Source organism: Drosophila sechellia, chromosome 2L (genome assembly GCF_004382195.2).
Source record: "Drosophila sechellia strain sech25 chromosome 2L, ASM438219v1, whole genome shotgun sequence".
NCBI lineage: Eukaryota > Metazoa > Arthropoda > Insecta > Diptera > Drosophilidae > Drosophila > Drosophila sechellia.
Window position 1 is genome coordinate 2,311,894 of NC_045949.1, and position 25,035 is coordinate 2,336,928.

General features: G+C 44.9%; 7 protein-coding genes across 15 annotated transcripts in view; 3 read left to right on the forward strand and 4 right to left on the reverse strand.

Moving 5' to 3' along the window:
* LOC6613083 (MKRN2 opposite strand protein) overlaps window positions 1–6,621 on the reverse strand; it is a 48,342-nt gene extending 41,721 nt beyond the window's left edge. For all 3 annotated transcript variants that reach the window (XM_032717157.1, XM_032717153.1, XM_032717145.1), the window contains exon 1: window positions 6,268–6,621. The gene's annotated coding sequence lies outside the window, so the exon portion shown is untranslated. The remainder of the gene's footprint in view (window positions 1–6,267) is intronic.
* LOC6613084 (protein eyes shut) overlaps window positions 1–8,111 on the forward strand; it is a 35,199-nt gene extending 27,088 nt beyond the window's left edge. Inside the window, exons 6-13 of the mRNA XM_002037531.2 lie at window positions 30–302; window positions 1,703–1,995; window positions 2,084–2,744; window positions 2,819–2,982; window positions 3,039–3,770; window positions 3,842–4,084; window positions 5,633–6,133; window positions 6,855–8,111. Coding sequence (XP_002037567.2) covers window positions 30–302; window positions 1,703–1,995; window positions 2,084–2,744; window positions 2,819–2,982; window positions 3,039–3,770; window positions 3,842–4,084; window positions 5,633–6,133; window positions 6,855–7,042 — 3,055 coding nt within the window. The 3' untranslated portion in view covers window positions 7,043–8,111. The remainder of the gene's footprint in view (window positions 1–29; window positions 303–1,702; window positions 1,996–2,083; window positions 2,745–2,818; window positions 2,983–3,038; window positions 3,771–3,841; window positions 4,085–5,632; window positions 6,134–6,854) is intronic.
* A 353-nt stretch (window positions 8,112–8,464) lies between these two features.
* On the reverse strand, window positions 8,465–14,095 carry LOC6613085 (ras-related protein Rab-5B). 3 transcript variants are annotated; one of them, XM_032717187.1, is made up of 6 exons: window positions 14,011–14,095; window positions 10,314–10,738; window positions 10,126–10,246; window positions 9,767–9,935; window positions 9,590–9,703; window positions 8,465–9,529 (listed from the first exon to the last, which is right to left on the reverse strand). In XM_032717187.1, exons 2-5 carry the CDS (start codon window positions 10,580–10,582, stop codon window positions 9,603–9,605), a joined length of 660 nt encoding a protein of 219 aa, XP_032573078.1. In that variant the 5' UTR covers window positions 10,583–10,738; window positions 14,011–14,095; the 3' UTR covers window positions 8,465–9,529; window positions 9,590–9,602. The 3 variants fall into 3 exon arrangements, with proteins under 3 accessions (XP_032573078.1, XP_002037568.1, XP_032573085.1); XM_002037532.2 differs by lacking the exon at window positions 14,011–14,095 and adding an exon at window positions 13,763–13,850; XM_032717194.1 differs by lacking the exon at window positions 14,011–14,095 and adding an exon at window positions 12,516–12,613.
* Window positions 14,096–14,480: 385 nt separating this feature from the next.
* On the forward strand, window positions 14,481–19,309 carry LOC6613086 (platelet binding protein GspB). 2 transcript variants are annotated; one of them, XM_032717087.1, is made up of 4 exons: window positions 14,481–14,640; window positions 14,712–14,864; window positions 15,430–17,365; window positions 17,468–19,309. In XM_032717087.1, exons 3-4 carry the CDS (start codon window positions 15,476–15,478, stop codon window positions 18,131–18,133), a joined length of 2,556 nt encoding a protein of 851 aa, XP_032572978.1. In that variant the 5' UTR covers window positions 14,481–14,640; window positions 14,712–14,864; window positions 15,430–15,475; the 3' UTR covers window positions 18,134–19,309. The 2 variants fall into 2 exon arrangements, with proteins under 2 accessions (XP_032572978.1, XP_002037569.2); XM_002037533.2 differs by lacking the exon at window positions 14,712–14,864.
* LOC6613087 (trans-1,2-dihydrobenzene-1,2-diol dehydrogenase) lies at window positions 19,274–20,735 on the reverse strand. 3 transcript variants are annotated; one of them, XM_032717132.1, is made up of 4 exons: window positions 20,250–20,732; window positions 19,814–20,190; window positions 19,454–19,722; window positions 19,274–19,389 (listed from the first exon to the last, which is right to left on the reverse strand). In XM_032717132.1, the coding sequence occupies exons 1-3, from the start codon at window positions 20,626–20,628 to the stop codon at window positions 19,471–19,473; spliced, it is 1,008 nt and encodes a 335-aa protein (XP_032573023.1). In that variant the 5' UTR covers window positions 20,629–20,732; the 3' UTR covers window positions 19,274–19,389; window positions 19,454–19,470. The 3 variants fall into 3 exon arrangements, with proteins under 3 accessions (XP_032573023.1, XP_002037570.1, XP_032573026.1); XM_002037534.2 differs by having other exon boundaries at window positions 19,373–19,722; XM_032717135.1 differs by lacking the exon at window positions 19,274–19,389 and having other exon boundaries at window positions 19,590–19,744; window positions 20,250–20,735.
* An 895-nt stretch (window positions 20,736–21,630) lies between these two features.
* Window positions 21,631–23,772, reverse strand: LOC6613088 (trans-1,2-dihydrobenzene-1,2-diol dehydrogenase). 2 transcript variants are annotated; one of them, XM_032717109.1, is made up of 5 exons: window positions 23,691–23,772; window positions 22,676–22,904; window positions 22,319–22,610; window positions 22,014–22,260; window positions 21,631–21,954 (listed from the first exon to the last, which is right to left on the reverse strand). In XM_032717109.1, the coding sequence occupies exons 2-5, from the start codon at window positions 22,881–22,883 to the stop codon at window positions 21,694–21,696; spliced, it is 1,008 nt and encodes a 335-aa protein (XP_032573000.1). In that variant the 5' UTR covers window positions 22,884–22,904; window positions 23,691–23,772; the 3' UTR covers window positions 21,631–21,693. The 2 variants fall into 2 exon arrangements, with proteins under 2 accessions (XP_032573000.1, XP_002037571.1); XM_002037535.2 differs by lacking the exon at window positions 23,691–23,772 and having other exon boundaries at window positions 22,676–23,226.
* Window positions 23,773–23,904: 132 nt separating this feature from the next.
* LOC6613089 lies at window positions 23,905–25,009 on the forward strand. The gene is made up of 2 exons (XM_002037536.2): window positions 23,905–24,011; window positions 24,068–25,009. Exons 1-2 carry the CDS (start codon window positions 23,958–23,960, stop codon window positions 24,839–24,841), a joined length of 828 nt encoding a protein of 275 aa, XP_002037572.1. The 5' UTR covers window positions 23,905–23,957; the 3' UTR covers window positions 24,842–25,009.
* Window positions 25,010–25,035: the final 26 nt, after the last annotated feature.

Genomic DNA, 25,035 nt, shown 5'->3' on the forward strand with positions numbered 1-25,035 from the left:
AAGGAATGCCTCGAATGTCCCTTTTGCAGATTGGACTTCAGCCGGAATTACACACACTGCAACGCCTCGCTGCTGGTGAACGACACGTTGGCCATGTCCGGGGATCAGCCCACCTGGCTGAAGCTCCTGCCGCCCCGCCTCCACACCCCGGAGGCCATCCTCAACACCTGGCTGCACCTGGGCGGAGCGCCCCAGGCGCCGATTGGCCTGATTATCGAACTGCCGCCGGCCCAAAGTGGAAGTGGCTTCACCGGCTGCCTCCATACGCTGCGCATCAATGGACAGCCTCGCGAGATTTTCGGGTGAGTTCATTTTCATTCATTCATTCTAACTCACTCTCGAACTAAGCTTTAAACATATATGTATATTACCTAAGTTAAACTCAGATTTAAATACAATAGGGCATATTTCTCTCAGTGCCCAAGATGCACACACCCATTACCAATTTGCTCTTTGATCGCTGGACCGCGGCTAATGAACAGCTCCCGGAAAGTTACGACTTCTTTGGGGCAGATTTGGGGGGCATATATATCTGGAAAAGGCATATATCTCCGGCGGGGGCTTCTCTTAAATGTTAATGCCGCTTACACGCTTCCAGCGAAAGATGGAAAAGCCAAAGGCGAGAACGGGCGGGAATAAAATGGAACCATCAAAATGCCGCCACACAAAGTTGCAGGTGGCGAAAGCCCTGGAGGAGTTGCAGTTATGGCCGGATTATACGGCCACCGGGTGTTAAAAAGTTTTTTCCTCGGTGCACGAAAAAATTAACTCTGCTTACGTGCGGAGATAAACGCGGAAATGGGCACATATGGAATACATGGCTAATACCCCATATACAAAATGGAATCGCCTGTGCCCAATGGGATTGGCGAAAATAAACAGGAGTGCAAGTGGGACATAAAGCAGAGCCATGCTACTAATTAGGCCCTAATTTTGTTTACTTTATCAACTAAGCTTTAAGTGGTTGTTTTAAGCGCTTGTCTTTCCACAGGTCTTTAAATATCTTAAATGCACAAGAGTTCTTAACGAATTCCATGCTAGACCTCAAGTTGGTTTGCCAAGGAAACTTCTTAACTATAAAAGAAATAGCCTTGCTAAAAGCTTATATATTATGGCCTCTTACCAAGTTTGCCACTGAAAAAGCAGCCAACCCGATGAAAAGGACATCTCAAAGGAGCTGGGCAGGAGGCGGGGCTGTCGATGATGGCTAGGTGGGATGAGGACAGCCTGTCAGCGAATGCGGAAGCCATTCGTCAGTGTGGAACGTTCATAAAAGCGCGAGTACAAACAGATGGCCCAAATGCAGAGGGCCGGGCCAAAAGGGGGTCACAAATGGGCGCAAGGGGGCTCGGAGTGCGAAGAGGGCTTTGGGGTGTGGGAGTGGGCGGTGGTCACATCCGTGTCGAAAGCGCTGACAGCTGTGGGCTGTTTGTCAAATGGCGCGCAAGGATGGCGAAAAGGACACTCCGTCCACGGTATTGGCATGTTGAATTAGCCAAGCTCATGAAATTAGCTGCGACACCTAACTCATTGCCCTGTCTCAGTTTTGCACTGAGAAAAATAAAATAGCTGATGATCAAATGCATTAATTAGTTCAAAAATTAAGTTAAATTAGCTCACAGCATGACTTACGTATAACTTTCAAAACCCTTTTCCCATTTAAATTTAATTACCAAACATTTATCCTTTTTTTTTTGTGTAGCGATGCCCTCGATGGCTTTGGCATTACAGAATGCGGCTCATTGGCCTGCCTATCGAGTCCTTGCCGCAATGGCGCCGCCTGCATAAAGATCGAGACCAACGATCTGGACGAGAATGGCGAGAAGGCGGAGAAGTGGAAGTGCAAGTGCCCCACCGGCTACATGGGCCCCACCTGCGAGATATCCGTGTGCGAGGACAACCCGTGCCAGTACGGTGGAACCTGCGTGCAATTTCCGGGCAGCGGTTACCTCTGCCTGTGTCCGCTGGGCAAGCACGGCCACTATTGCGAGCACAGTGAGTACTCCATTCAGAAGAACTATTAATTAACCCTTAAACCAGTGAGCACTTTAAAATATACTTTTCTTTTAATTAATATTTTTAGATCTTGAGGTGGCCCTGCCTTCCTTCTCCGGCAGCGTCAATGGACTCTCCTCGTTTGTGGCCTACACGGTGCCGATTCCCCTGGAGTATTCGCTCGAGCTGAGCTTCAAGATCCTGCCGCAGACCATGTCGCAGATTTCGCTGCTGGCCTTCTTCGGGCAGTCGGGCTATCACGACGAGAAGAGCGATCACCTGGCGGTGAGCTTCATCCAGGGCTACATAATGCTCACTTGGAATCTGGGAGCCGGACCACGTCGCATATTCACCCAGAAACCCATTGATTTCCGGCTGGATGCTCCCCGGGTTCCCTACGAGATTAAGGTGGGTCGGATTGGACGACAGGCCTGGCTATCGGTGGATGGAAAGTTCAATATTACGGGTCGATCCCCCGGAAGTGGCAGTCGGATGGATGTGCTGCCTATTCTGTATCTCGGCGGTCACGAGATAGCCAACTTCAATACGCTGCCGCACGATTTGCCACTGCACTCGGGATTCCAGGGATGCATATACGATGTGCAGCTGAAGGCGGGACAGGTCACGGTTCCCCTCCAGGAGACGCGTGGGGTCAGAGGTCGGGGCGTGGGTCAATGTGGAACCAGGGAATGCCATCGACACGCCTGCCAGCACGATGGCGCCTGCCTGCAGCATGGAGCAACCTTTACGTGAGCGCATCCCTTGATCTCTCTACCTATAATCCTCATTATATGTTCATAATTTCTTTATTTCTCCACATTAGTTGCATCTGCCAGGAGGGCTGGTATGGGCCACTGTGTGCCCAGCCGACGAATCCCTGCGACTCCTTCAACAACAAATGCTACGAGGACGCCACCTGTGTGCCGCTGGTCAATGGCTACGAATGCGATTGTCCTGTAGGACGCACAGGCAAAAACTGCGATGAAGGTAGGTTCCACTCAAAATGTATTAGCATTTAAACTTCAGTGCCCTTCAATCATTAGTAATTCGATCCCTGAGCGACGTATCCCTGACTGGCAGACGATCCTATCTGGCGGTTCGCTGGCCATATCTATACGATGGCGGGGATAAGCTGGGCGCCAAGCGCTCCCAAATGGTCAGCTACCGGAACTTCACCAAGAAGCTAATGCCCCCGAAGCCCATTACCACGCCCAGCAGCCACTTTGTGATGAAACTGCTGAACGAGGTGGAGAAGCAGCGCAGCTTCTCGCCAGTCCCCCTGATGGGATCAAAGTCCTTCGAGGAGCACCATCGAGTGCAGTTCTTCTTCATCGAGTTCCAACTGCGCCCGCTCTCGGAAAGAGGCCTCCTTCTGTACTTCGGCACCCTGAACAACAATCAGGACAAGAAGATTGGATTCGTGTCGCTGTCTCTGCAGGGCGGAGTGGTGGAGTTCCGGATTTCCGGGCCCAGCAATCATGTCACGGTGGTGCGGAGCGTTCGCATGCTGGCCATCGGCGAGTGGCACAAGATCAAGATGGCGCAGCGGGGCAGATGGCTGACCCTGTGGGTGGAGGGCAGCGCCTCGTCGGCCTTGGCTCCTTCGGCTGAGGTGCTCGTCGAGCCGGACTCACTGCTCTACATTGGCGGGCTGAAGGATGTGTCCAAGCTGCCTCACAACGCCATCTCCGGTTTCCCGATTCCCTTCAGGGGATGTGTCCGGGGACTGGTGGTCAGTGGAACTCGCATTGTGCTTAACGAAACCAACATTGTGGGTGCGTACGGTTGATGATGAGCACCAGCTTATAGACAACTTTCTTGATTGATTGATTCATCTAACCATTAGAATCGCGCAACATTCGAGACTGTGATGGCACCGCTTGCGGCGGGGACTCCTGCGAGTCCGGAGGACATTGCTGGCTGGACGAGAAGCTGCAGCCGCACTGCATCTGCCCGGAGTACGCGAAAGGAGATCGATGCGAGTACTCGGAGACCTGCAAGCTCATTCCGTGCAAAAACAATGGAAGATGCCTGAGAAGTGGGCGCTGCTCATGTCCAAATGGATGGGGTGGCTTCTACTGCGAGATTGGTGAGTGGCCAAAAGTTCAATAACCACAAAAAAAAACATAATAGCAATACATCTTGTTAATGCGGAGAAAAACAAGTTTCATAAATCTTGGCACGGCTTCAAGTTCAATTCGCAAAAAATGTGTCACGAGTAAAAGTTGGTTCTCGCAATTCCTACAGAAGTTTAAATGATTTTATTATTATTTTTCGCGAGCGGTGCTCCGCGGAGTTGTGGGGCAAACAAGTTTCGCAGCCGCCGAGTAGAAAAACATTATTATTATAATTAGAGATTGACGGCAGCAGAAAATAACCATTAACAGCAGCATTTGGATTCTGGGATGGTTCAGTGCACAGCGGGGTCAGGAAGTTGGTTGGCCAAAAAAGTAACACAAAATTAGCGATCTGTGATTCACAACGATGGCAATAAAGAGCACTATAATCAGAATGGGGATAGAGTTGGGGCATAATTAAGATCATGGCCATGATTCAAAGTTGAATGCTCTCGTTTTGTGAATTTAATATGCAAAAATGAAGTTCGCATTTCTAAACTATTAGCTCAAACAGAAAATACTCCCTAGCAAATTTCAATTATCCAATCAGTAATTTCAAACTTATAATATTTCTCACACTGCCACATTATTCAAAATTATAATGACACCAAGCGAAACATTAATCAACCATTTGCGAAACAAGCTTTTGATTATACGAAATCGGCAGATGCGTTTTTGCTATTTCTTTATCCATCGGATGTTTTATGTGAAGATACAGCTGTCTGCCTTTCACTTATTAGCAAATTGTGAATTAACATTCCACACAAGCAAGTTGAAGTTGAAATTGAAGAAATGCAAGTCGGTGAAGGGAAATTGAAAAGAAAATACAAGTAGGGGAAAAGTCTGGGCTAAGTCAACGAAAATCAAGAACTCAGGGAAAGCGAACAGGTGATAGACAAAATGAGAGGAGGGGGGGTTTGAAACAGTAGGGAAAAGTGTACAGAAAATTAATAACCGCACGATAATAAAGATTAATCTTTGCTTCAAGTTCTAGAACCTGAACGTGATGATTCACAGGCAGAAAAAAACTGGAAAGTGAGTGAAGTTGAAGAAAACGCTGACAAATGGGAGAAGGCAATTTGAAATGCTAGAAACATTAAACATTTGATAAATAATAGTTTGTTGTTTTCTTAAAAATTAAATACACATCCATCGTTGTGAGTTCTTAGGATTGTGCCAAAAGCACTTTTCTTTTCGAGGAACAGGTACTTGGTAGTGCATTAGAAAACAGTTTGAGCCAGTCTAAGTGTCAGATGATGATGGGCTTCTAAACGAGATCAGGGTCTGCAGATGAAGATTCAGATTCAGATTAAGATTCAGATTCATAAAGTGAAAGAAAAGACGGCAGAGGAACAATGCAGCTGCAGCGGCAAGCTGATGCTGTAATTTAATTATGTGCCGCATGCAATATGTTTAATGCAACGCCACTCGACTTCAACTTCAACTTCCCCTTCCCCATACCCCTCCCCCTCCCTGCGGCAGTATTATGTATGTCTTATGACTCTTTCGGATTTTTCTAGCCATGAGCAAGCCGACGACGCCGAGCTTCCGTGGCAACAGTTACCTGATCTTGCCGCCGCCGCGAATTCCAATGAAAGACAAGCGGCGCGGACCCTCCCTGTTCGTCCGCCCCCGCGAAGCCATCCAAGTCTCGCTGAACTTCTCCACCATCGAGCCGGACGGACTGCTCCTGTGGAGCGAGCACGAGAGGAGCAAGTTCCTCGGCCTGGGCCTGGAGGCGGGCCACCTCAAGCTGGCCAGCAACCTCCTGGGCAGCACCAACGACACGGTCCGTGCTCCGGCCAGCGGATTCATAGCCGACGGAGCCTGGCACTGGACGAGCGTCCTGCTGGACCGGTCCAGGCTGGAGCTGCAGCTGGACGGCGAGGTGATCTTCACGGAGCGATTGCCCGAGGGCGGACGGTCACTGGGCTCGACCACGCCGAGAAGCACTCTGGCGGGCAGGCGCAAGAATTCTAGCAAGGAGCCAACGATTAGCTACGAGGATGTCTTCTACTTGGGTGAGTCTATTTTTATGACCTTTTAATTATTATCAAGCAGGTGTATCTTGGCCATTATATGATATTGTGTGATCCTAAGCCCATTACAGTGGTGTATTAATTATGACATAAACTTATAATGATGATCGACTTACCGGTTTTATAGTTTTAGCACTGAACCGAAGACTTTTATTAGCGTATCGCGATCACATGCACTTGCACAATTAGAGACTTTCAGTGCACTGTAGCTGGTTCGGTTGTTTTGTTTTTGAGAAGGGAAAACCGGGAGCAAAACGACGCAGGTTTATTTGATACGATTTGGTTAAAGCTGGTTAGCTACAACTAACTTTTCAAACTTCGGTTCCAATCGCAAGTTGTTTTTGATTCGCGATCCGAATAAACACTGACTTAAACTGGGCTGCCAACTCGTGTGCTTTAGGCAGCTGTTGGTTCGATAGGTACTTAAGCCATATCAGCTGTTTATATTTTATTAGATGCACTGAATTTAAGGCTATTATTACTCAATTACAACAAAATACTGTTATATATATAGACTCAATATTTTATTTAAGTTTAATTAAAATGACATTTTAATTAAAAGCTTTGTCGAATTGTTCAACTGTTATTATACATAAATCTATGCTGTTAAGCGACAGCTAAGCGACTTTTACACCTTGTCCAGCACTGGCACAAATTCAAATTCAAGTTCAAATTGACAAATTATTTTTTGCAACCCAAACAGGCGGCTTTCCCAACTCGGACTCGGTGAGCAGGCGCACAAAGGGTCGCTTCTTCGATCCCTTCAAGGGCTGCCTGCAGGACATCCAGTTCGGAGCCGAGCCCACAGCGATTATCAGCGACTTCTCGACGTACCAGGGCGAAAACATTGGATCCTGTGATCTGCACGGCGATGAGCCGCTTACTGTATAGGAAACGAAATCAAAGGAATGTGCAAAGTCGGAGTAACGAATCTATGGAACACTTCCATCGATCTGGACTTTCAGGACTCGCAAACTTCTTGGGAATCCAATTGACGACGCGGTATATAGAGAGAACTACTTGTAAGCTAAGTGATAAGCGAGTTTATATGGAAAGCGGGCGAATGGGGAACCCCCTTCCCCGGAATCAAGATATACACACAGTTTTTGGGCAAAGCTATCGATAGATGACAGACGAATAAGACGAGAAATGAACGTAATTTTGTAAATTTTATAGAAATAAATGAAAAACGAAAAAAAGACAATGTTTAGACTTAAACCGTGGAAACAAACGACAAATTAACTGGTTTATCAAAACAATACCAAGAGCAAAACTAAGACAAAATTTTAGATTAGGAGATAAATCTAGAAAATACCGATACCAGATACCGATATTAACTTCTCTTACGTAAGTGATATTTCATGTGGAATAACGATTATGGACGAACGATCCAAACAGCAACTTAACTTTATAACTATGTATATTGTTTTTGTTGATCCAGCCTTTTGTTATGCAATCGTTAGCATTTGTGTTATAATTCGAAAACTCTCCTTATTTCCCCAACTTTCTAAACTCAGACTATCTACAAAACTGCCCTCGCTTCTGTCATTCTAAGTTGTTCAACTGTTTAAACCTAATTTAGCTAGTTGCATATTCTAATACTTGTTATCCCTGTACGTTAGCATAAACACTCCTGATTGAAGCCATTTAGTTGCCTTGTAGTAAGTTAGCGTATACTCTCTATAATTTATCTTGAACTAACTTAAATCGAAGTCGACTACTCTAACAACAAATCAAGACGCGTGCGAAAATCCATGCGGTCATACAATATAATTATTCTTATAAATGGAAAACCAAGTAGCGGAAAGATACAAACAAAAATACAACACTTATACAATACGAAACCAAATGGAAATTGTAACCAAAACTGTAAGTTAAGTATGTATTTATTTCGAGAGACATCTTAATCAGTTATAATTTTAAATAAAAAATGGGAATTAGAAAAGTTAATAAACTTAAATATGCCTTCTGTTTTCTTTGGAATCTTGGGAAGTGGTGATGCAACTTATTTTCCAAGGTCTTTCCGCCGCCAAGAAAGTTCACTGCTAACTAAATAACAGGTTAAATTACCTTTTTATTAGGCCCATAATACAAAAGCGATTGCTAACTCATTATTGATTCAAATCGAATGACCACATATATACGGATTCATATATATATATATATATGTATATACGATGTTTTCATTTATTATAATTTATAAATTTTAAATTTAAATACATACAGACAACATAAAAATTACGAATTGGAAAGAAATAAGCATCGGATCATTGATGTTTGTGGGACGATTTAAAAAAGTTGTTTACGGTATTGTGTTGTTCGATTTGTTTTATTTATTTATTTTAATTCACTTTACTTCCTCTCCGCTTAATTGCATACTAGATGTAAGTTTAATTTTTATGGATTACGATAGTTTCTCCGTTCTCGTTTACGTTTAAAGATAGTAGCATTAAATCTTCGATTGTTGCTAGAATGTGGAAAATAGTTCAACGCAAGGCGAAATTGAAAAATAAAAAAAATCTAAAAGTATGCATAATTGGTTTTCTTTTTTTGTGGTTTTCATTTTCCGTCATTTTAATATGTGTATATATAATTTATATAAATTGCAACTATCACACGTGTCCGCCGCGACCCGGAGTCGAATCATCCGCGTCCGTAACCGGATCTGGAGTCCGGGCTCCGGAGCCGGAGAGACACACACATTGCCACAAACCGAGGCGAGCGAGGATCTTCAGCCGCTGGCCTGAACATTTGCTCCTTGTGGTGTTTGTTTGTTTTGTTTGTTTTATTTGGAACGCTGCTGAGAACAACTGCAACTGGAATCTGCCCCTCACTTAATGCTCAGAAACTTACACGACATGTAATCTTTACAAATATTCTTTGCTCGCTTAGATGGTTTCGGGGTTTCTCTCTTTTTTTATACAATACGATTTCAAACGTTCGACACGATGAAATCTCCAAAAAACCTGCGCTTTCTTCTCATGTTTAGTTTTCATTATTAATTTGCTTTGTTATTTGAAATGGTTTATGTTGGAATTATACTGATATTTTAGTTCAATTGCGTGGGTGTCAGATTACTTGTATATTTTTTTGGACAGATATCGAGCGTAATTGGGGAAAATCGGGTGTGGGAATTTGTAACTAATTTTCTTTAATTGCAACTTTCGTTTAGGTTGGGAATGGGAGCTCCTTTGTTTAATGTTTATAATTCTTATGTGGTCTTTATCATTATTGGTTTCGTGGCTCTCAAATGAAATTCGTCCCCTGGGAGAGCCGGCTTTAGGTATTTCTTTCTGATTCTGTTGAATTTTTAAATAATTTTTTTATTTATAATTATCAGCATACACTTTTCAAATCTCTCGTTGGAAATTTCATTTTCTGCAAAGCCAAAAAAGTTGTATTAGTAATGCAACCGTCTTTCCAACGCATTTAACTAACCTACGAAGGGACATCACTTGCAGCAGTTGTTCGTCGGTCGATTTGTTTCGGTTCCAGTCGGCCTTATGCTGGTTCCCTGATTGTTGGCGCCATCGTTCTTAGGTAGTTTCTTGGCTGCGGTTGGGGTAGTGATTAGTAAAGTTGCCGAAGCTTTTACGGCGGCTCTTCATAGCTTACCAATGGCCAAGAAGATGTCGTTTACATTCATGCCCGTCTTGGCGGATGTTTCCATGAACAGCAGCCCATTCTCCTCGGCATATTGCTTCGCCTCATCGAACTCCACGACGCGAATGTTTGACAAATCTGCCTTGTTGCCGGCCAGCGCAATGACAATGTTTGGTGAGGCCTGGAAAAAAGGTTTATTAATATATATTTTATGTAACGCGTGCACGAATGTTTCGAGTTAAGATCATTGCACTGAGGCACTTCATGAGCAATAATATAAATGCTTCAATAATGAAACGCTCTGCATGATATTGCATTGACCTTGATGGCTTGGGGCGGAAGTAATCCAAGATTTCCCCGCTGACACTCACTTGTTTATGCAGTTCCTTGACCCAGGTCTTCGCACGCTGAAAACTGTCCTGATTCTGTATATCATAGACGACAATAGCGGCCTGCGCTCCTCGATAATACATGGGAGCTAAGCTGTGGTACCTACAAAAGACAACAGAAGTATGTCAGATGAAGCTTCCAGTTGGGTGATCTCTGCATCAATACTTACCGCTCCTGGCCAGCCGTGTCCCAGATCTCGAACTTGACGACGGTGTCCTCTATGCAAATGGTCTGTGTCAGAAAGGCCGCACCTATCGTGCTCTCCTGGTACTCGTGGAACTGTCCCTTAACGAAGCGCAGCACCAGGGAGGACTTGCCCACAGCGGACTCGCCGAGGAGAACCAACTTGAATTGGCAGCTTTTGTTCTGCGAGGTGCCATTGGGCCGCTGCGCCGTTCCAGTGCCGCTGGCACCGCCGCTGCGTGGAGTGGTTGCCATGATCGGTTCGGGTTGGATCGGATGCGAATGCGGATGCGCTCTTCCTCCTCTGAGATGGCAACTGATATTTGGTTCTACGGACGGTTACTGCAACTCACTCCCTCTTCTGCTGAGTAAGCCTTTCGGTAAGATTGCTGCTGAGTGTGGATGCGGAATCTGCAAAATACAAATAATGCATTTGAATATTTATAGTAGTATTTAACGGATTTGAGTGATTCTAATTCTTCTGGCATAATGGTTAGTTTTTAGGGCTTAAACTCAATCCCTTGAGTACATGTTGCCCATGTGGATGAATATAAAACCCACATGAAGCCATCGGAGGACTTTGAGGCGCCTTTGTTTGTTTAATGACGACGTCGACAAGCCCAGTTCAATATGTACATTTCCGAGAATATGCACAAAAAGCCGACGTTATCCATCAGTAAATGAAACAGAGGAAAAGGGAAGTGTCTGCCAATGGTCACTGATAAAATCAATTGAAATTGAAAGCAGTACGCCCTACAAAAACCCACATTAGTTTATTTCATTTGTTTTACACATCAGAAAACACACAGCATTACTATTCGTGTCACTTGGCAACATAATAGTACTGATAAGCTTGTGATAGGAAAATATGTTATGAGTTGTGTTCAGAAAATTCCTTGCGTGACTGCTTCAAACATCCACAAACACAAACATTGTTAATTGCATGTGCAAATCCAAACCCATCACCAACTAAAAATACTTTGGCAAACACAAAGGGGAAACCTTATATGTGCCGTTTAGGCGCAATTATTGTTTTCCCCTTTCTTCGTGGCAGATAAGGGGTTTACAAGTAATCGAAACTAAAACATTCTTATAGGTCCCTTGTGCGGGAAATCTAAGTTATCGTAAAAGATATTTATTGCTGCTCCTCTAGCGGCTACCGCACAATTGATAATTCACACACTTTCTGGTGGAAAATATTCCGAGGGCGGGTTATTTACAGTGAATTTGTGTACATATATTATTATAATACATAACACAGAGGTCGCCTCGCATTGTTCAGCGGTAATGCGTTCAGTGTTTTTGTTATCAGCGCCACTTTTATGAATCATACGCCCCATTGGCCACCACACTTTTACCGAAGTCCCACGATACGTTGATTCCGAAACGAGATATCGTTTTAGACAGTCAGTAATATTTAAAATAGTTTAAAAATATTTACTGTTGCACATATTAACTAAGCTCGAGTCGTATTCAAATCTTCACAAAGTATCGTTCACATGCTTTTCAGCTGCTTAAATATTCGTTTTTATGACCGACGACGGGAATTTCAGAATTACGACAGAAATTAATTAACACATTGAAGCCAGACTGTACAGTGGTGATAACGAAGATCGGGGTATGGAATTCTACACGAGTCTTGTTTACTCTGTGGAGAGAAGTGAGCGCAAAGCGGAGAGAATTCACATAGTGAGGGCGGAAGCTGTGATAAAAATCAATGCAAAATAAATTAACGGAGAGACGTCGAGAAAGTAAAAGCGTGACAAACATGTACGCTGTGCGGCGTTATTAAATTAACAAGGAAGGAGGGAGAGAGCAAAATATGCAAGCCCTCTCTTTGCCATTAAAAATGCAGTCAGTCAACAATTGTTTGTTTCTCCCCCTCCCTTTCTTAACTTAAATGGTTTTTTCCCCGGAGACTTTGGAGCCAAGTGCACAGTCAAACACACACACAGAAGCCGACAACTTGCTCTCTCTTTTCAAAAAACGGCTCTCTCAATTGCGATAAAGAAATTTCGCCTACAATTACTTTTCATTATCCAGCGAATGAATGACGTATTTTGCTTTTTGTTGCGTCTAAGCCAAAACGAAAACTGCACTTTAAATTTAATTAAAACAAGCAGTGTGTCTCACTAAACCAACGCGAAACTTTCCTTGAGAAGCGGACAGCTGTCAGTAAATAACTCACCGCTAATTGTATAATTTAATCGAACTGTAATTAATGCGGTTTATTAAACTTTTAAGTCACTTGGACAACAGAAGTGACTTTCGCGCCCGTCTGCGGAAAATTCAATAAAATATAAAACAACGTTCAGGAAATTACGGTTCTTTTAGAACAGCTGACGATGCGTCATTCACGCGACTAATACAATTGCAAGTGAATCAAAAGAGAAAATGAGAGCGAGAACAACAACGATACGTACCCACAGCCTTTATCAATCAAATAGGTGTAATGAGTGGAATTAAGTTACCAACTTAATGTTGGATTTCAAAGATATTTAATTTAAATATGAAATGCGGAAAAACGTCCACATAGCTTGTGCTCAACATTTATGAAATAAGTTTTAAATCAACCTTTGGAAAATTAAAACTTTTTTTCCTTCATATCAACACGCCCCTATTCATGTGAGCTTGACTGTGGAATTGCCTCACTCGAAAAGTCAACAAGTGCAATTTTCTCAGCACGCATATTTGAAGCACTTCTAGAAAACGGAGAATACAATTAGCGTTATATTTACTGTCACACCACACATCACTCCGTAAATATGTATAGCTTGACAAATGCGGTTCTTCCATTTGCAAAGCGAGCGAAAAAGCCTAGAATAAACAAATAGAAGGATGCGATTTTGTTTACATTTGGGCTCTATGTAAATTTCAGAGACAAAGACAGTTCTTTTTTTTGAGAAACTTGCACGATAAGAGAACGGATTGCCGATAAATACACACACACCACACACCCGCACTCTCTCATAAGTAAAGACGCAAAACAGGCGGAACAAAGAACCGCGATTTTTTCTCCGTTTTGGCTCTTAAAGCGCTGATAAATCGGGTGATAATGCGGGACAAGATCCGATTTTGTCAGCCTTACTCCATGCCAAAGTGCACCTGCAGTTTTCTTTATCTCTTGACAATGAAACTGAGCACTATCTTAGGCATTGCGAACCACTGTGCACGCTGCACTTGGAGCAGGTCGTACGGCCGTCTCGCTCTAGCGCCCACTCTCATGGGCAACGCACCCAAAATTCAGGGCCATCTATCGCGCTCGCTCTTACACTCGCACTATGGCGGACGGGGCGAAAAAATTTTACACAACTTTCTTAATTAATTACGAGGGGTAAGCAGCAAAAACAACATCGCAAAAGCACTCGACTGTCCGCCGAATTAGGCACTCTTCTTAACGCGGCACTTAGGGACCAGTTGACCATTTGCATTTACGTTTTTCCTTTCAATTGTGTGCCCCAAAACAGCCCCAAGAAACGAAACGAAACGAGCGCAGAGGGAGATAGATAGCGACTGACTAGCCTCTCGCAAAATTATCGTCGCGTCGCAGGTCTTGTTTTTGTTGATTGACTTCCTGGGCGACGTCACCAGTGATTTGCCAACGATTTTTCCCTTTTTTAGCTGCCTTGCCTTGCTAATGGCCAGCGAAATTATCGCCTGGTTTATTAGTAAACTTAACTTACAACTTTCTTGGAATTTTATGTGTGACCGCAACGCGACTGTTGGAATATGCCAAACATTTTCTAAGCTCTGCTGGTTAGCAGAGGCTCCAACCAACGATACATATTTCTATCGATTAGTGGGACCAACATATTCCAAAATATTAATAAAAATTTAATATAAACATTTCACTGTCTTAACGTGAATATATAAAACATATTTGTTTGCTGCACGAGTCAACTAATCAACCATAAAACGGGTATATTTGTATGGGTATAATTGTCCTATTAAGAATTTATGGAATCTATAAGCTTGCAAGAACCGGCACCATTGGTGAATTTGTTTTAGTTTTTCTTCTGAATTATTTCTTAGCAAATACACGCACCATCTGCTAGTGAGTCACATCTATCTATCACGCTCTATCGTATACACTTTATACACTTTTATCAATTTTCGCCTGGTATTTTTAAGTACATTGGGATCGGTGCAGGACTGGCATGTTGCACGGGTCCAGCGGCGGGCACACTGAATAGAAGAAGTAATAACATTGCGAGGAAATACAGAAGTGAAAAACTAAAAAAAAGTTTTCGGAAGTGCGAAATGAGTTTTAAAAACTAAATCATTAATTTGTGCGTTGCCAGGCGCTGAGTTAAGTGAGTGTGTTAATAAAAGAATACCGAGCTTTATGTCCTGATTCGCCTCCTTCACACACACACTCGCACAGGCTTGCACAAACACACGCACACAGTTGCGTCTTTCGTCATCTCTCTCGCTCTCAGTTTTTTGTCGCAGCTGCAACGCAAATTGCAAAAAGGATAATTCCCACCGATCTTGCGAGTCCTGTCGTTGGCCTGGCAGCGAAAATATAACCGCAAAGGTGGGCCCCTAAAAAAAGATACTAATCAATATTGATTTTGATTAGCGGTGTGTCTACTTTTCGGGTGGTCTCTTTTATGGTGTGCGAAATTCTCGGGGATCCAGGATTTCAAAGGATTCTGCACACGCACACCCATCCAAGCACAGTGCTCACTCGAGAATGCGAACATCCAAGTGAGCGGCGCATTGAAGCGAATGATATTTTTAAACCATTACACGTACACAGAAAACAATTGATTTCTTGCGAGCAGTAAAATACATATCAACTTCTATATTGTGATGCTTAAATGAGCTGAATTAATATTTATAAATATTTAAATAAGTGGTACAGGATACACCCATTAGGCTTTTGGCAATTTGTTTGGTGGATGTATGACTTGTGTTCAGGAGCTCTTACGAAACGTAAACAGGTGTAATGAATTTACCCAGAAATAAAGTTTTGCATTCCCGGCTGATCTCCCTCTCGAATGGGAATGTACATACACACCTGATCTAGACGTTTTCGCTACCTGCGAAGGAAATTTCCACCACACATTATGTAAAACCATTTCCCTACTTTCTTGCAGATGACCAATGGAAACTCAATGATCTAGGGACCTCAACGCGGATAGCATGTTCAGTCCTATAAAAAAAATATTTACGTACATACAAAAAAATGCGAGCGGCTCCAATATGTTTAGCCCATCAGGAAACAAGGCCGCCGGCCAAAGAGAGGGGACCACCATCTTAACTGCCCACGACGAAGGCGAAAGGAAGGATCAGCGGAATCTGGATCACAAGGATAATCAGAGCGAACCGGAGGAGCAGCATCAGCTGCAAGTGTTTCCTCACCTGGACGATGACGACGACGACATCGAGAGGCAGATCAAGACCTCCATAATTGACGCCAGCAAAGTGCACGCAGCAAAAGCCAAGGCGTTGGCTTCCCTACCCATGCCGCTTGAGCAGCTCGATGATGAACTGGCGGACTTTGCACACGGACCGGCGGACACCGAACTGGAGGAGCAGTTCCTTGAACTGGAGAACTATCCCAATAATGAGATAATCGTGCTGGGCGATGCAGATCTTAACTCTTCAACAGCTTCCGACGCAGTGTCCGAGGATCCACTGGCAATTGACAACATTCTTGACTCCGCGTCAGTCACCACAAACGAGGAGGTCGACACCAGTGGCGAACTCCTTTGGCTGAAGTTGAACAATGAGACGGAAATGGCCACCAGATCAGCGGAGGTTGCGTCCAACAACCAAGTATCATTGGAGCCTGCCCAGCCCGCCAAACCGAAAGAAGATGAGCTTAGAGATGGTGGGTCTGATTCTGGCTTAGGCAGTGAAACCTCCGCGTTACTCAAGGAACAGGCGGAGAAAGAAGCCGAGCCGGAAATCCAGAAAAATGTGGAAACCAAGCCCATAAGGTCCAACCTTAAACGGAGACTCGAAGATTCGGAAAGCGATGCTATAGATCTGGTGCCCGACATGTCTGCCCCTCCAGTGGCCGCCCAGAAGCGGACTAAGCGCTCCATCAACTTTGACGAAGTGAAGGTGTTCTACTTTCCACGACAACAGGGCTTCAGTTGTGTACCAACGGCGGGTGGATGCACCTTGGGCATGGGTGCAAGGCATGTAGGCTTTAAGACGATGACCCTGGCCGAGCACGCAGCGGAGTTGAGGCGGGCACATCGCAGCCAGAACCAAGAACTCCAGCCTCGGGGTTCCAGCAGCGACGACAGCGAAGAGTCCGAGGAGGATTACCTAAGCGAGGGTAGTGGCTCCGATGCCGAAGACGGTTCCAATGGCTTCCTACAGCCGGTGACGCCCAAGCAGAGAAGGGCACTGCTGAAAGCGGCGGGCGTGCGCAAAATTGATGCCAGCGAGAAGAGCGAATGCCGCGATATCAGAAACTCCAGGGAAGTGTGCGGCTGCTCCTGCAGGGAGTTTTGCGATCCGGAGACTTGTGCCTGCAGCCAGGCGGGCATTAAATGTCAAGTAGATCGAGCCATGTTTCCTTGCGGATGTACTCGCGAAGCTTGTGGCAACACAGTCGGCCGGGTGGAGTTCAATCCCACAAGGGTGAGAACCCACTACATCCACACGGTGATGCGGTTGGATCTCGAGCAGCGGCAGGGCTCGGTTCAAGGCGTCCAGGGAGGACATCTCCAGCCGCAACAGCAGCAACAATCCCAACAGACCATTGGCTATTCCCCAGTGGGAACGGCTGCCTCAACATCCGCGTACTTCCTGCAAACGCAATCGAACTACAGCTCCGGCTACGCTTCACCAGCTTACACACCCGAGAGCAGCGTGAGCTACTATCAACAGCAGGTGCAGCAGCCAGGAGTGCCCACTGCGGGCCAATTGATCCCTCAGCAGCAGCAGGCACAGAGCCAGAGCTACGCGGGCTACGCCCAATTGGACAGCCTGGACTCTGGACTATTTGCTAGTGGCTCCAATGCCACGCCCTCGTACGGAGAACTATATCAGTCGCTCAGCTATGGCAGCACTCAGGTTAGTAAAACTTATCTGTTAGGATTAAATAATACTGATGGTAGCATCTGTATATAAGCTTCTATTTCTACATGATGTCAGCTAATCAATTGTCCATCACAGATCACTTCCTATACGGCCGCCTATCAGCAGCATTCGGCGTCACCCGCCGTCGCTGTCGCCCCCGGAGCACCCAGTTCGTGCGCGTATAGCTCCTGTGCGGTGCCTTCGGTGCCGCCGTACGGAAATGCAACCACCACCGCCTCCAGCAACGTTCCCTACCAGACCACCGCTGTCTCCATGACCGCAGCCTCCACCTCCGCCTCGCCGTCACGACTTGTGGGCAATCCAGTTGGTTCAGCCACAGCCCCGCCAGCCACTTTGTCATCTTCCCCTGCAGCCGCCAGTGGCAATGAATTTATCAGTTTGAGCACACCGATCGCCAGTTCCTCGCGCCTCTCACAGATTAACGATCTGCTGCAGCACAACCGCAACACTACAGCCGCATTAGTGGCCGTCTCCGAAGGATTGAGCGGTGGAAGGACCTCGTCGAGTGCATCCACCATCGACTCTATCGATACACCGCCCATCGTCGACGACGGGCAGCAGCGAGGATGCATGAGTTTCGAGGCGTTGCCCCCGCCGCTCGTGAATCCAGCTCCCATTGTCGCCGTGGTGGAGAGCAAGCTGCCACCGATGGCATTGCCGGCTCCACATGCTCCTCCATCAGCCCCTCAGCCACGCCATCCGCTGGAACAGCATCATCTAGAAACGAGCGAGTCCTCCTAGATCACCAAATCGATTTTTCGGGTTGTAGTAGATTTGAATATATGGGATCATTACTTTTTTGGGCAATTCTCAGAGACTATGAATTGATGGCTAATTTATTATCTAATGCAATTACTTTTTTAATTATCGCTTTTATTTATCCTGTATATAACTTTTTTTTTTTTTTGTTTATTTTATTTTGTTTATCTATACCACAAATATTTAGTTTTCTACATTTATAGTGCTTATGTTAAAGAATATGTAAAACAACACCAATATTTTTTTGCCCAAGTGAAACTCTTTCGCCTCTGAAGCCACTGAAATTGTACCTTTGTTGCCATAACAATTTCCCTGAGAATTGTGCAAAGCACCAAGAGACCCACCCTTCAATCGAAACCCGAGGAGGCAGCTGAGAGCTGAGAATAGTTTTTATAGCAATTTTACACAGCAAAAGACTTCATTACGTTTAAGGCGGCGGCGGGCTTGGCTGGAAATGGATTGAGCTGCAAATGGATAAGCAGGGGCAGTAATCAAAATAAACATCGTAGGCGTCACTCAACGACTTCAGGAGGCCTCTTCAGTAGCGGCGAGAGTCATCTAATCGGACTCAAGCCGCCTTGTATAAATCATTTTATTGTTAAATTCGAATTAGTCTCTAAGTGCATACTGTAGTTTAGTTACTTTGTTGCTTAAGTTAAGTTCACTTCGCAAAATCAAGTTCCCTTCCTACTCAACTTTAATTTTGTAATCTAAAACGAACAAATTGAGGAAGGACACTTTCTAACGTCGTAACTACTTTCGTTGCTCCAATGAATTTAATGAGCTGAGAGCCCCAACACCCTTTCCTTACCATTCTGTGTCAAATCTGATTTAGCCCAGCTTAACTGAAATCGCTTGTTAACCGATTTTGTGTTTTGCATTTTGCATTTAGTTGTGAAGCCAATCTGATTACATACTTTTGTAGATTTATCCTCGATTTAGCTGCGTTTAAGTATTCATTTAGCTCTTAAGTTACTTATTTCTGGCCCTTAGTGTATTAGGCCCAATGAACCAACAACACTTGGCGAAACACACAGAAAAAAACAACCTACAACATGCAGTACGATGTAGAAATACGTATATGCAACTTGATAACGACAAAAGGAAATAAAAACGAAAAAATAATTGCAATTATTTAAATAAATATTGAATACAAAATATCAGCATTGCGCCATATGAAATATCGATGTATTTTAAAGATAGTTTGTAGATTCATCATGGTTATTGTAACAAGAAGCCTGAAAACGGATTCAATTTTATTTGTGATGTATTGACGATGAAATTCAAGTATTTATTAATTACTATGAGTTCTTCACAGCTCACACATCATATACCACACCGATTTGCCGTCGGATCTCATCCGCAATGGCTGCTAGCTCCAGACTTTCGGCGTGCGTGAATTTGGGACTCTCGAGCAGGCGTTTCTCTATGCAGCGACGCACTTCCTCCGCCTCGTACCTCAGCCCGCAGGTGTTCGTGTAGTGGAAATCAAACTTGGCCCGTGGCAGAGGCCAGGATTCGGGAGGAGCATTAGAGCGGCTCAGCTGGGTGCAGCACCAGTAGTTGGACAGCTGGAAGAGGTACACAGTAGAGCTACGACAGCTGCATTGATAATCCCCTGATCCAGGGGTCAGATCCGGAAATACTCAGAGATAAGCTCACCTTAATCTCGCCTTTGGTGCCCGTGATGACGGCATCGTTTTCCAGATTCTCTAGTCCGGTTACCAGAGCCACCAGTCGGCGACCATCGCCATAGTCCAGCATAAACTCGATCTGCACATCCACGCGTTCCTTGTTGAGCTGCGTTCCGCTGGGCAGGATCTTGACGGGAGATACACCGAAAACGAACTGACCCAGCTGCAGGGCGTAGATGCCGATGTCCATGAGGATCGACCCGCCCAGAGATCGGTTGCACACCCGTTCCATGTGGGCCAGGCGAAAGCCGTGCTGTACCTTCACCTGGGTCACCTCCCCAATGACGTCGTTGTTCAGGAGTTCCCTCAGACTATCGTAGCTGGGAAAGAAGCGTGACCACATGCCTGAAAGCAAACCATTATCAACTACTACTTCTGGGTAGTGCGCTCTTTGGTATTATTACCCTCCATGAGGAACACTCCACGCTGCTCGGCCAAGGTGTACAGCTCCTTGGCCTGCTCCACGCTCAAGCACATGGGAGTCTCACAGAGCACGTTTTTACCCCTCGCCAACATGAGATGGACGACAGCGTAGTGGAATGGATTCAGAGTGCCCACATACACCACATCCACCTCTCGATCCAGAGCCAGTGCATCGAAGCCATCGTAGTGCCTGGGTATCTGATTCCTCTGGGCGAACTGCTGCGCCCGCTGGCCATCCACATCGGCCACGGCCACCACTACGTGACGGGACTTCTCCACGGTTCCCAATGCGGTGACAAAGTCCTGCGTTATCCTGCCCGCTGCCGCGATGCCCCAGTTCAGATTCGCCTGGCTCTGCATTGCGACTCTACGACTCCAGATGTGCTGAATGCTATGTGGGTATCCGTTCTGCTTTTGAGTCGAGTCTCGCGCGGGCCTGTGTCCGGGCAGCTACTGACGCCATGATAATGATACTGAGTGCCAGTCCCGAGGGTCCCCTATCAGTCCCTGGCATCTGCATTCATTGCAATTTTCGTATTCCATTGCATTCCGGTTGATAAGGAACCACCCAGATCCGCACACTGGCGCTCTGTGGTTGCATTTTCGGGCGACTCGGCTCGGTTTCCTATAAACCCTATAGAACATAGACCTTCCCGTATTTATACCATCCACCTTTCTTATCCTTTTTAAGACTTTGAACCATAGGTTTCTATTGCTAGGGACCGTAGAGTTTCCAAACTGATCACAAGGTTTTCGAATCTCTAAAGAGCCCTTGCTATGAAGTACTATAGAACTATTCTACGCAATTGCACTTATCTTATCTCTCAGAACTAAGACGAGCCCTCTTTTTTTATCATTATCTACAAAACGCCTATTAAACTTGAAAAGTACAGTTGGGGTACAAAACGTTCAAATATTAGATAATAATGAGAACTAAAAAGCTCATAGATGGTTTCAAAAAGTTAGCACAGGAATATTAAGAACTTCTGGAAATGTAATATAAATTAGAGCAGACTTGGTGGTACAATCTATATTAGAGATATGTGGGTAGACATTAGGGAACCTTGAGATAAGGAACCCCTGCCCTTTTTTTACCAGCCCCTAAATTAAAAGACGGTATCACGCGGCAGAAACGTGATCGGGAATTCTGCCAAGTCAGCCACTTTAGTTACACCCCAGGCAGAGTTCGACCTAGTGGGAATGTCATCGCTGCCGTTCCACAATCAATAGCTCCCCTTATCGCACTGTTTGCTAGAGTGGGGCATTGAACAAAATACAACAGGGGGGCAAACTTTTAATGAGACCAGCAGCTAGAAACTTTGAAATATAATTCTTACCTATAAAATAATTATTTGAAATATATATTTTTTGTAAAAAGTTCTGTTTATTTTGTTAGGGTTACACGTTTATCTATAAAATCTACATTTACTGCTCATCGTACTTGTTCAGCACACCGATCTGCTTGCGGATGGTGTCCTCGATCTCGGCGAAGAGCAAACTGTCGGCGTAGGTGACGTTCTTGTTCTCCACATCGCCGGCGATGATGGACTGACGCACTGCCTCCGCCTCATAGCGCATGGCCTCGGAGTTGACGTAGTTGGTCGCGTACTTGCCCTTGGGAGGCAGCCACTCCTTCACCTGGCCATCGATGTCGATGAGCTTGTTGGGCGTCCAGAAGTCAATCAGCTGATAGATAATAGTAGACTATTAGCTTCTGTTCAATCGCGATCGATTAGATTACTTACGGTAACTTGTCCTTTGGTGCCCTTGATCACGGCAGTGTTGGCAAGCTTCTCCTTGGAGGAGAAGCGCATGCGAGCAGTGCGCCCACCACTGTAGGTCAAGGTGGCACTCACATCATCGTCGATGCCCTCGGCGTTCAGGGTTCCCTTGGACTCGATCTTCTCCGGCTTCTCCTGGAATGCCCACTGCGAGACCTGGATGGTGTAAATACCCAGATCGTAGACCACACCGCCTCCCAGATCGCGTTTCCTTTAAGTGATGATGATCCATTAGTAATTGTTATTCTATGAATGATCTGTGTACTCACTGCAAGCGGTCCACATGGGCCAGAGGGAAGCCAAAGTTGACCTCCACATCCTTGACTTGGCCCAGCTGTCCGCTGGAGATGAGCTCCTTAACGCGCTGGTACGAGGGGAAGAATCGCGACCACACGGCCTCCATGAAGAAGCGCTTGTTGGTCTTGGCAGCGGCCAGGATGCCCTCCACCTGCTTCTTGTTCATGGCCAGCGGCTTCTCGCAGAGAACGTGCTTGCCATTGTTCAGCATCAGCAAGGCGACCTCGTAGTGCTGGGGATTCAGGGTGCCAATGTAGACCACATCTGCAGAATTCAATATCTTTAGATTTTTTCTGAACAGCGCGGTTTGTACTTTAGGTTATACTTACCGACATCGGTGCTCTTGGCCAGCTCGTCGTAGCTTCCGAGGGCTTTGGGAATGCCGTGCTTGGTGGCGAACTCCTGGGCGCGATCAAGAGCTCGGGCGGCTACAGCCTGGACCTTGTGGTCGCTGGAGGGCAGGGTGCTGAGCGCGATGACGAAGTCCTCGCTGATCTTGCCGGCAGAAGCGATTCCCCAACGGATTAGTTTCGACATGTTGCTAGATTGTGGAGCGGGCTGCGAATGCGTTGCAAGCCGAGTGGATTGTTAGTTAAATATGGGTGGAATCCGCAGAGAGCCCTCCTTATCAGAGATAATGCGAGAGAATCGAACACTTTATCTGACTCCCCACCGGCAGTTTATCTCTTTCCAATTGTTTGAATGAAAATCGAGCAGAAGTAATTGTGCTATTTCACAATGTAATTGAGTTTGACCTTGTTTGAGCATTACTTGAATTATTCTGGATGCCACCTGTACGGGAATTCAAAGTTATCACTGATCGAACGAGCGCTCCTCTCCTGGCCAATAGTTTCCTCATTAAGTAAAAACACTTGTCACGTTCGCCCTGATACACAGAGATAAAAGCTTATTACAAAAATAACATTTTAATTCTCTTGATTAATTTCTGGATGATCCCTTTGGAATATCAGCAATTTATTAGTTGGCTTTTTTGTGTATGGTTTTATATATATGTATTTAAAAGAAATATTAAAATACATTTCACATACATATATAAATTTGGTTAAAGCTGTTTCACTTGTTTCAGTGTATCGATCAGTTTACATGGAGTTTTCTACATACATATGTACATATGTATTTACACTTACGGTTCCAACTGGCGACAAATAATTTAGTTATTTACTTTTCACTTTGCGTATAAAAAGGAAACTATTTTTTTTGTTAAATATGCCGGGTAGTACTATATAAGCTATATCTCTTCCAAAATTTGATTATAATTATGATTTAGTTGAACTCCCACACACATGTTTACACACATATGTACAATATAAAGAATAAACTTACACTGAACTTGTAGCAGAACTAAACGATAAAACTTTCCACTGTTGTTTTTTATGCGCGACAGTTCTATTTATAAACAATTTGTTGTGCACCCGACAAGAATAACAATTCGATGCGTGTGATTTAATGGGCAACGAAGCTTTAGACGCTTAGGGTGGGTGTACCAGCTAAACATGCCGCTTTTCGCGTTTCTCGGTGAGTGTCATTGTGAAGAAGAAGAGATCAGCTGTTCATTGTTTTGCTCGCCGATTTAAGAGGACATCGGCAAAAATGCTGCGAAAACTATTATTTAACACCCAAGCTGTATTAAAACAAAACCCAAACGTGAGTTTAGCTTGAATACATTAGATAGCGATTAGATATAAATTGTTACTTTCCAGTTACATCACATAAGGCACTTGGCAACGCCCAAGATATTGCAGCTTGAACAAATTCACATCGATGAAGCCATCAAAATAGAACCCACGTTATCTGTATTCTCACCTAAAATCTGGCGAAGGGCCCATCAAACTTTTCAAAACCACGGTTTGGAAACAGTGAATTTCCTTAGAATAGTTACCGGTAACCCCGCGATTCTGAAAAGAACGCCGGACAAAATAATAAGCAGCCTGGAAATCTGGAGAGCCTGTCAATTCGGCGAGAATCTACTGCACCTGCTCCTTACAAAGTACCCCGAGTTACTGGACGTAAGCGACTCCCACCAATTACTTTCCCACATCGGCTTTCTTAAAAGTCGCGTCTCCACCAGCAAAAATGTGTGGAAGTGTTTGATGAACAGTCCGGATTTGGTAGCACAATCTGAGATATGTGTTGAGGAGAAACTGAACTTCATCATAGACGTGATGCGCATTGAGGTGCCGGAGTTGGTTAAATCAGCAGCCCTCACATTGACCTTCGAGGAGCTGCGTTGTCGCCACCAGTTTCTGCTTCGTTTGGGCCTCTTTAAGCCACGACCTCCAAAAGCCGATCCAAATGAGCCGACTACGAACCCCAAACTCTATCAGATTACGGATACTTCCGAGAAGAGTTTTGCCACAAAGATTTGCCACGTCACCCTGCCGGAATACGAAGCCTTCAAGGATCTCTACGCCAAGGAACTGGAGCAAAAGTCTAGAAGGAAGGAGGAGGATGAGCTTAGTGATGAAGATGACTAAGGTTACGTTTATTATGGTTATATTTTGTGCCATCAAATAAACGCTGGTAAAAATAGGAGATTTTAAGTATAGCTTGTTAGATCCTTTAAAAAGATTTTAATTCATAAAAATATTCAACTTGTTAGCGGAAATGCAAGTAATTAATATATCGACTACATATGCAACGAATACCTGTACGACTATCGATAACTTAT

Bases quoted from the DNA above. Each gene is read 5' to 3' on its own strand.
- LOC6613085 (XM_032717187.1), bottom strand. From the start codon at position 10,582: ATGGCAACCACTCCACGCAGCGGCGGTGCCAGCGGCACTGGAACGGCG. The intron at 10,247-10,313 runs GTAAGTATTGAT...TGTCTTTTGTAG, and splicing joins GACACGGCTGGCCAGGAGCG to GTACCACAGCTTAGCTCCCA. The intron at 9,936-10,125 runs GTGAGTGTCAGC...CCTTTTTTCCAG, and splicing joins TCAAGGAACTGCATAAACAA to GCCTCACCAAACATTGTCAT.
- LOC6613086 (XM_032717087.1), top strand. From the start codon at position 15,476: ATGTTCAGTCCTATAAAAAAAATATTTACGTACATACAAAAAAATGCG. The intron at 17,366-17,467 runs GTTAGTAAAACT...TGTCCATCACAG, and splicing joins TCAGCTATGGCAGCACTCAG to ATCACTTCCTATACGGCCGC.
- LOC6613087 (XM_032717132.1), bottom strand. From the start codon at position 20,628: ATGCAGAGCCAGGCGAATCTGAACTGGGGCATCGCGGCAGCGGGCAGG. The intron at 20,191-20,249 runs GTAATAATACCA...GTTTGCTTTCAG, and splicing joins TGGAGTGTTCCTCATGGAGG to GCATGTGGTCACGCTTCTTT. The intron at 19,723-19,813 runs GTGAGCTTATCT...TACCTCTTCCAG, and splicing joins GCACCAAAGGCGAGATTAAG to CTGTCCAACTACTGGTGCTG.
- LOC6613088 (XM_032717109.1), bottom strand. From the start codon at position 22,883: ATGTCGAAACTAATCCGTTGGGGAATCGCTTCTGCCGGCAAGATCAGC. The intron at 22,611-22,675 runs GTAAGTATAACC...TGAATTCTGCAG, and splicing joins GGCCAAGAGCACCGATGTCG to ATGTGGTCTACATTGGCACC. The intron at 22,261-22,318 runs GTGAGTACACAG...CATCACTTAAAG, and splicing joins GCCCATGTGGACCGCTTGCA to GAAACGCGATCTGGGAGGCG.
- LOC6613089 (XM_002037536.2), top strand. From the start codon at position 23,958: ATGCTGCGAAAACTATTATTTAACACCCAAGCTGTATTAAAACAAAAC. The intron at 24,012-24,067 runs GTGAGTTTAGCT...GTTACTTTCCAG, and splicing joins TATTAAAACAAAACCCAAAC to TTACATCACATAAGGCACTT.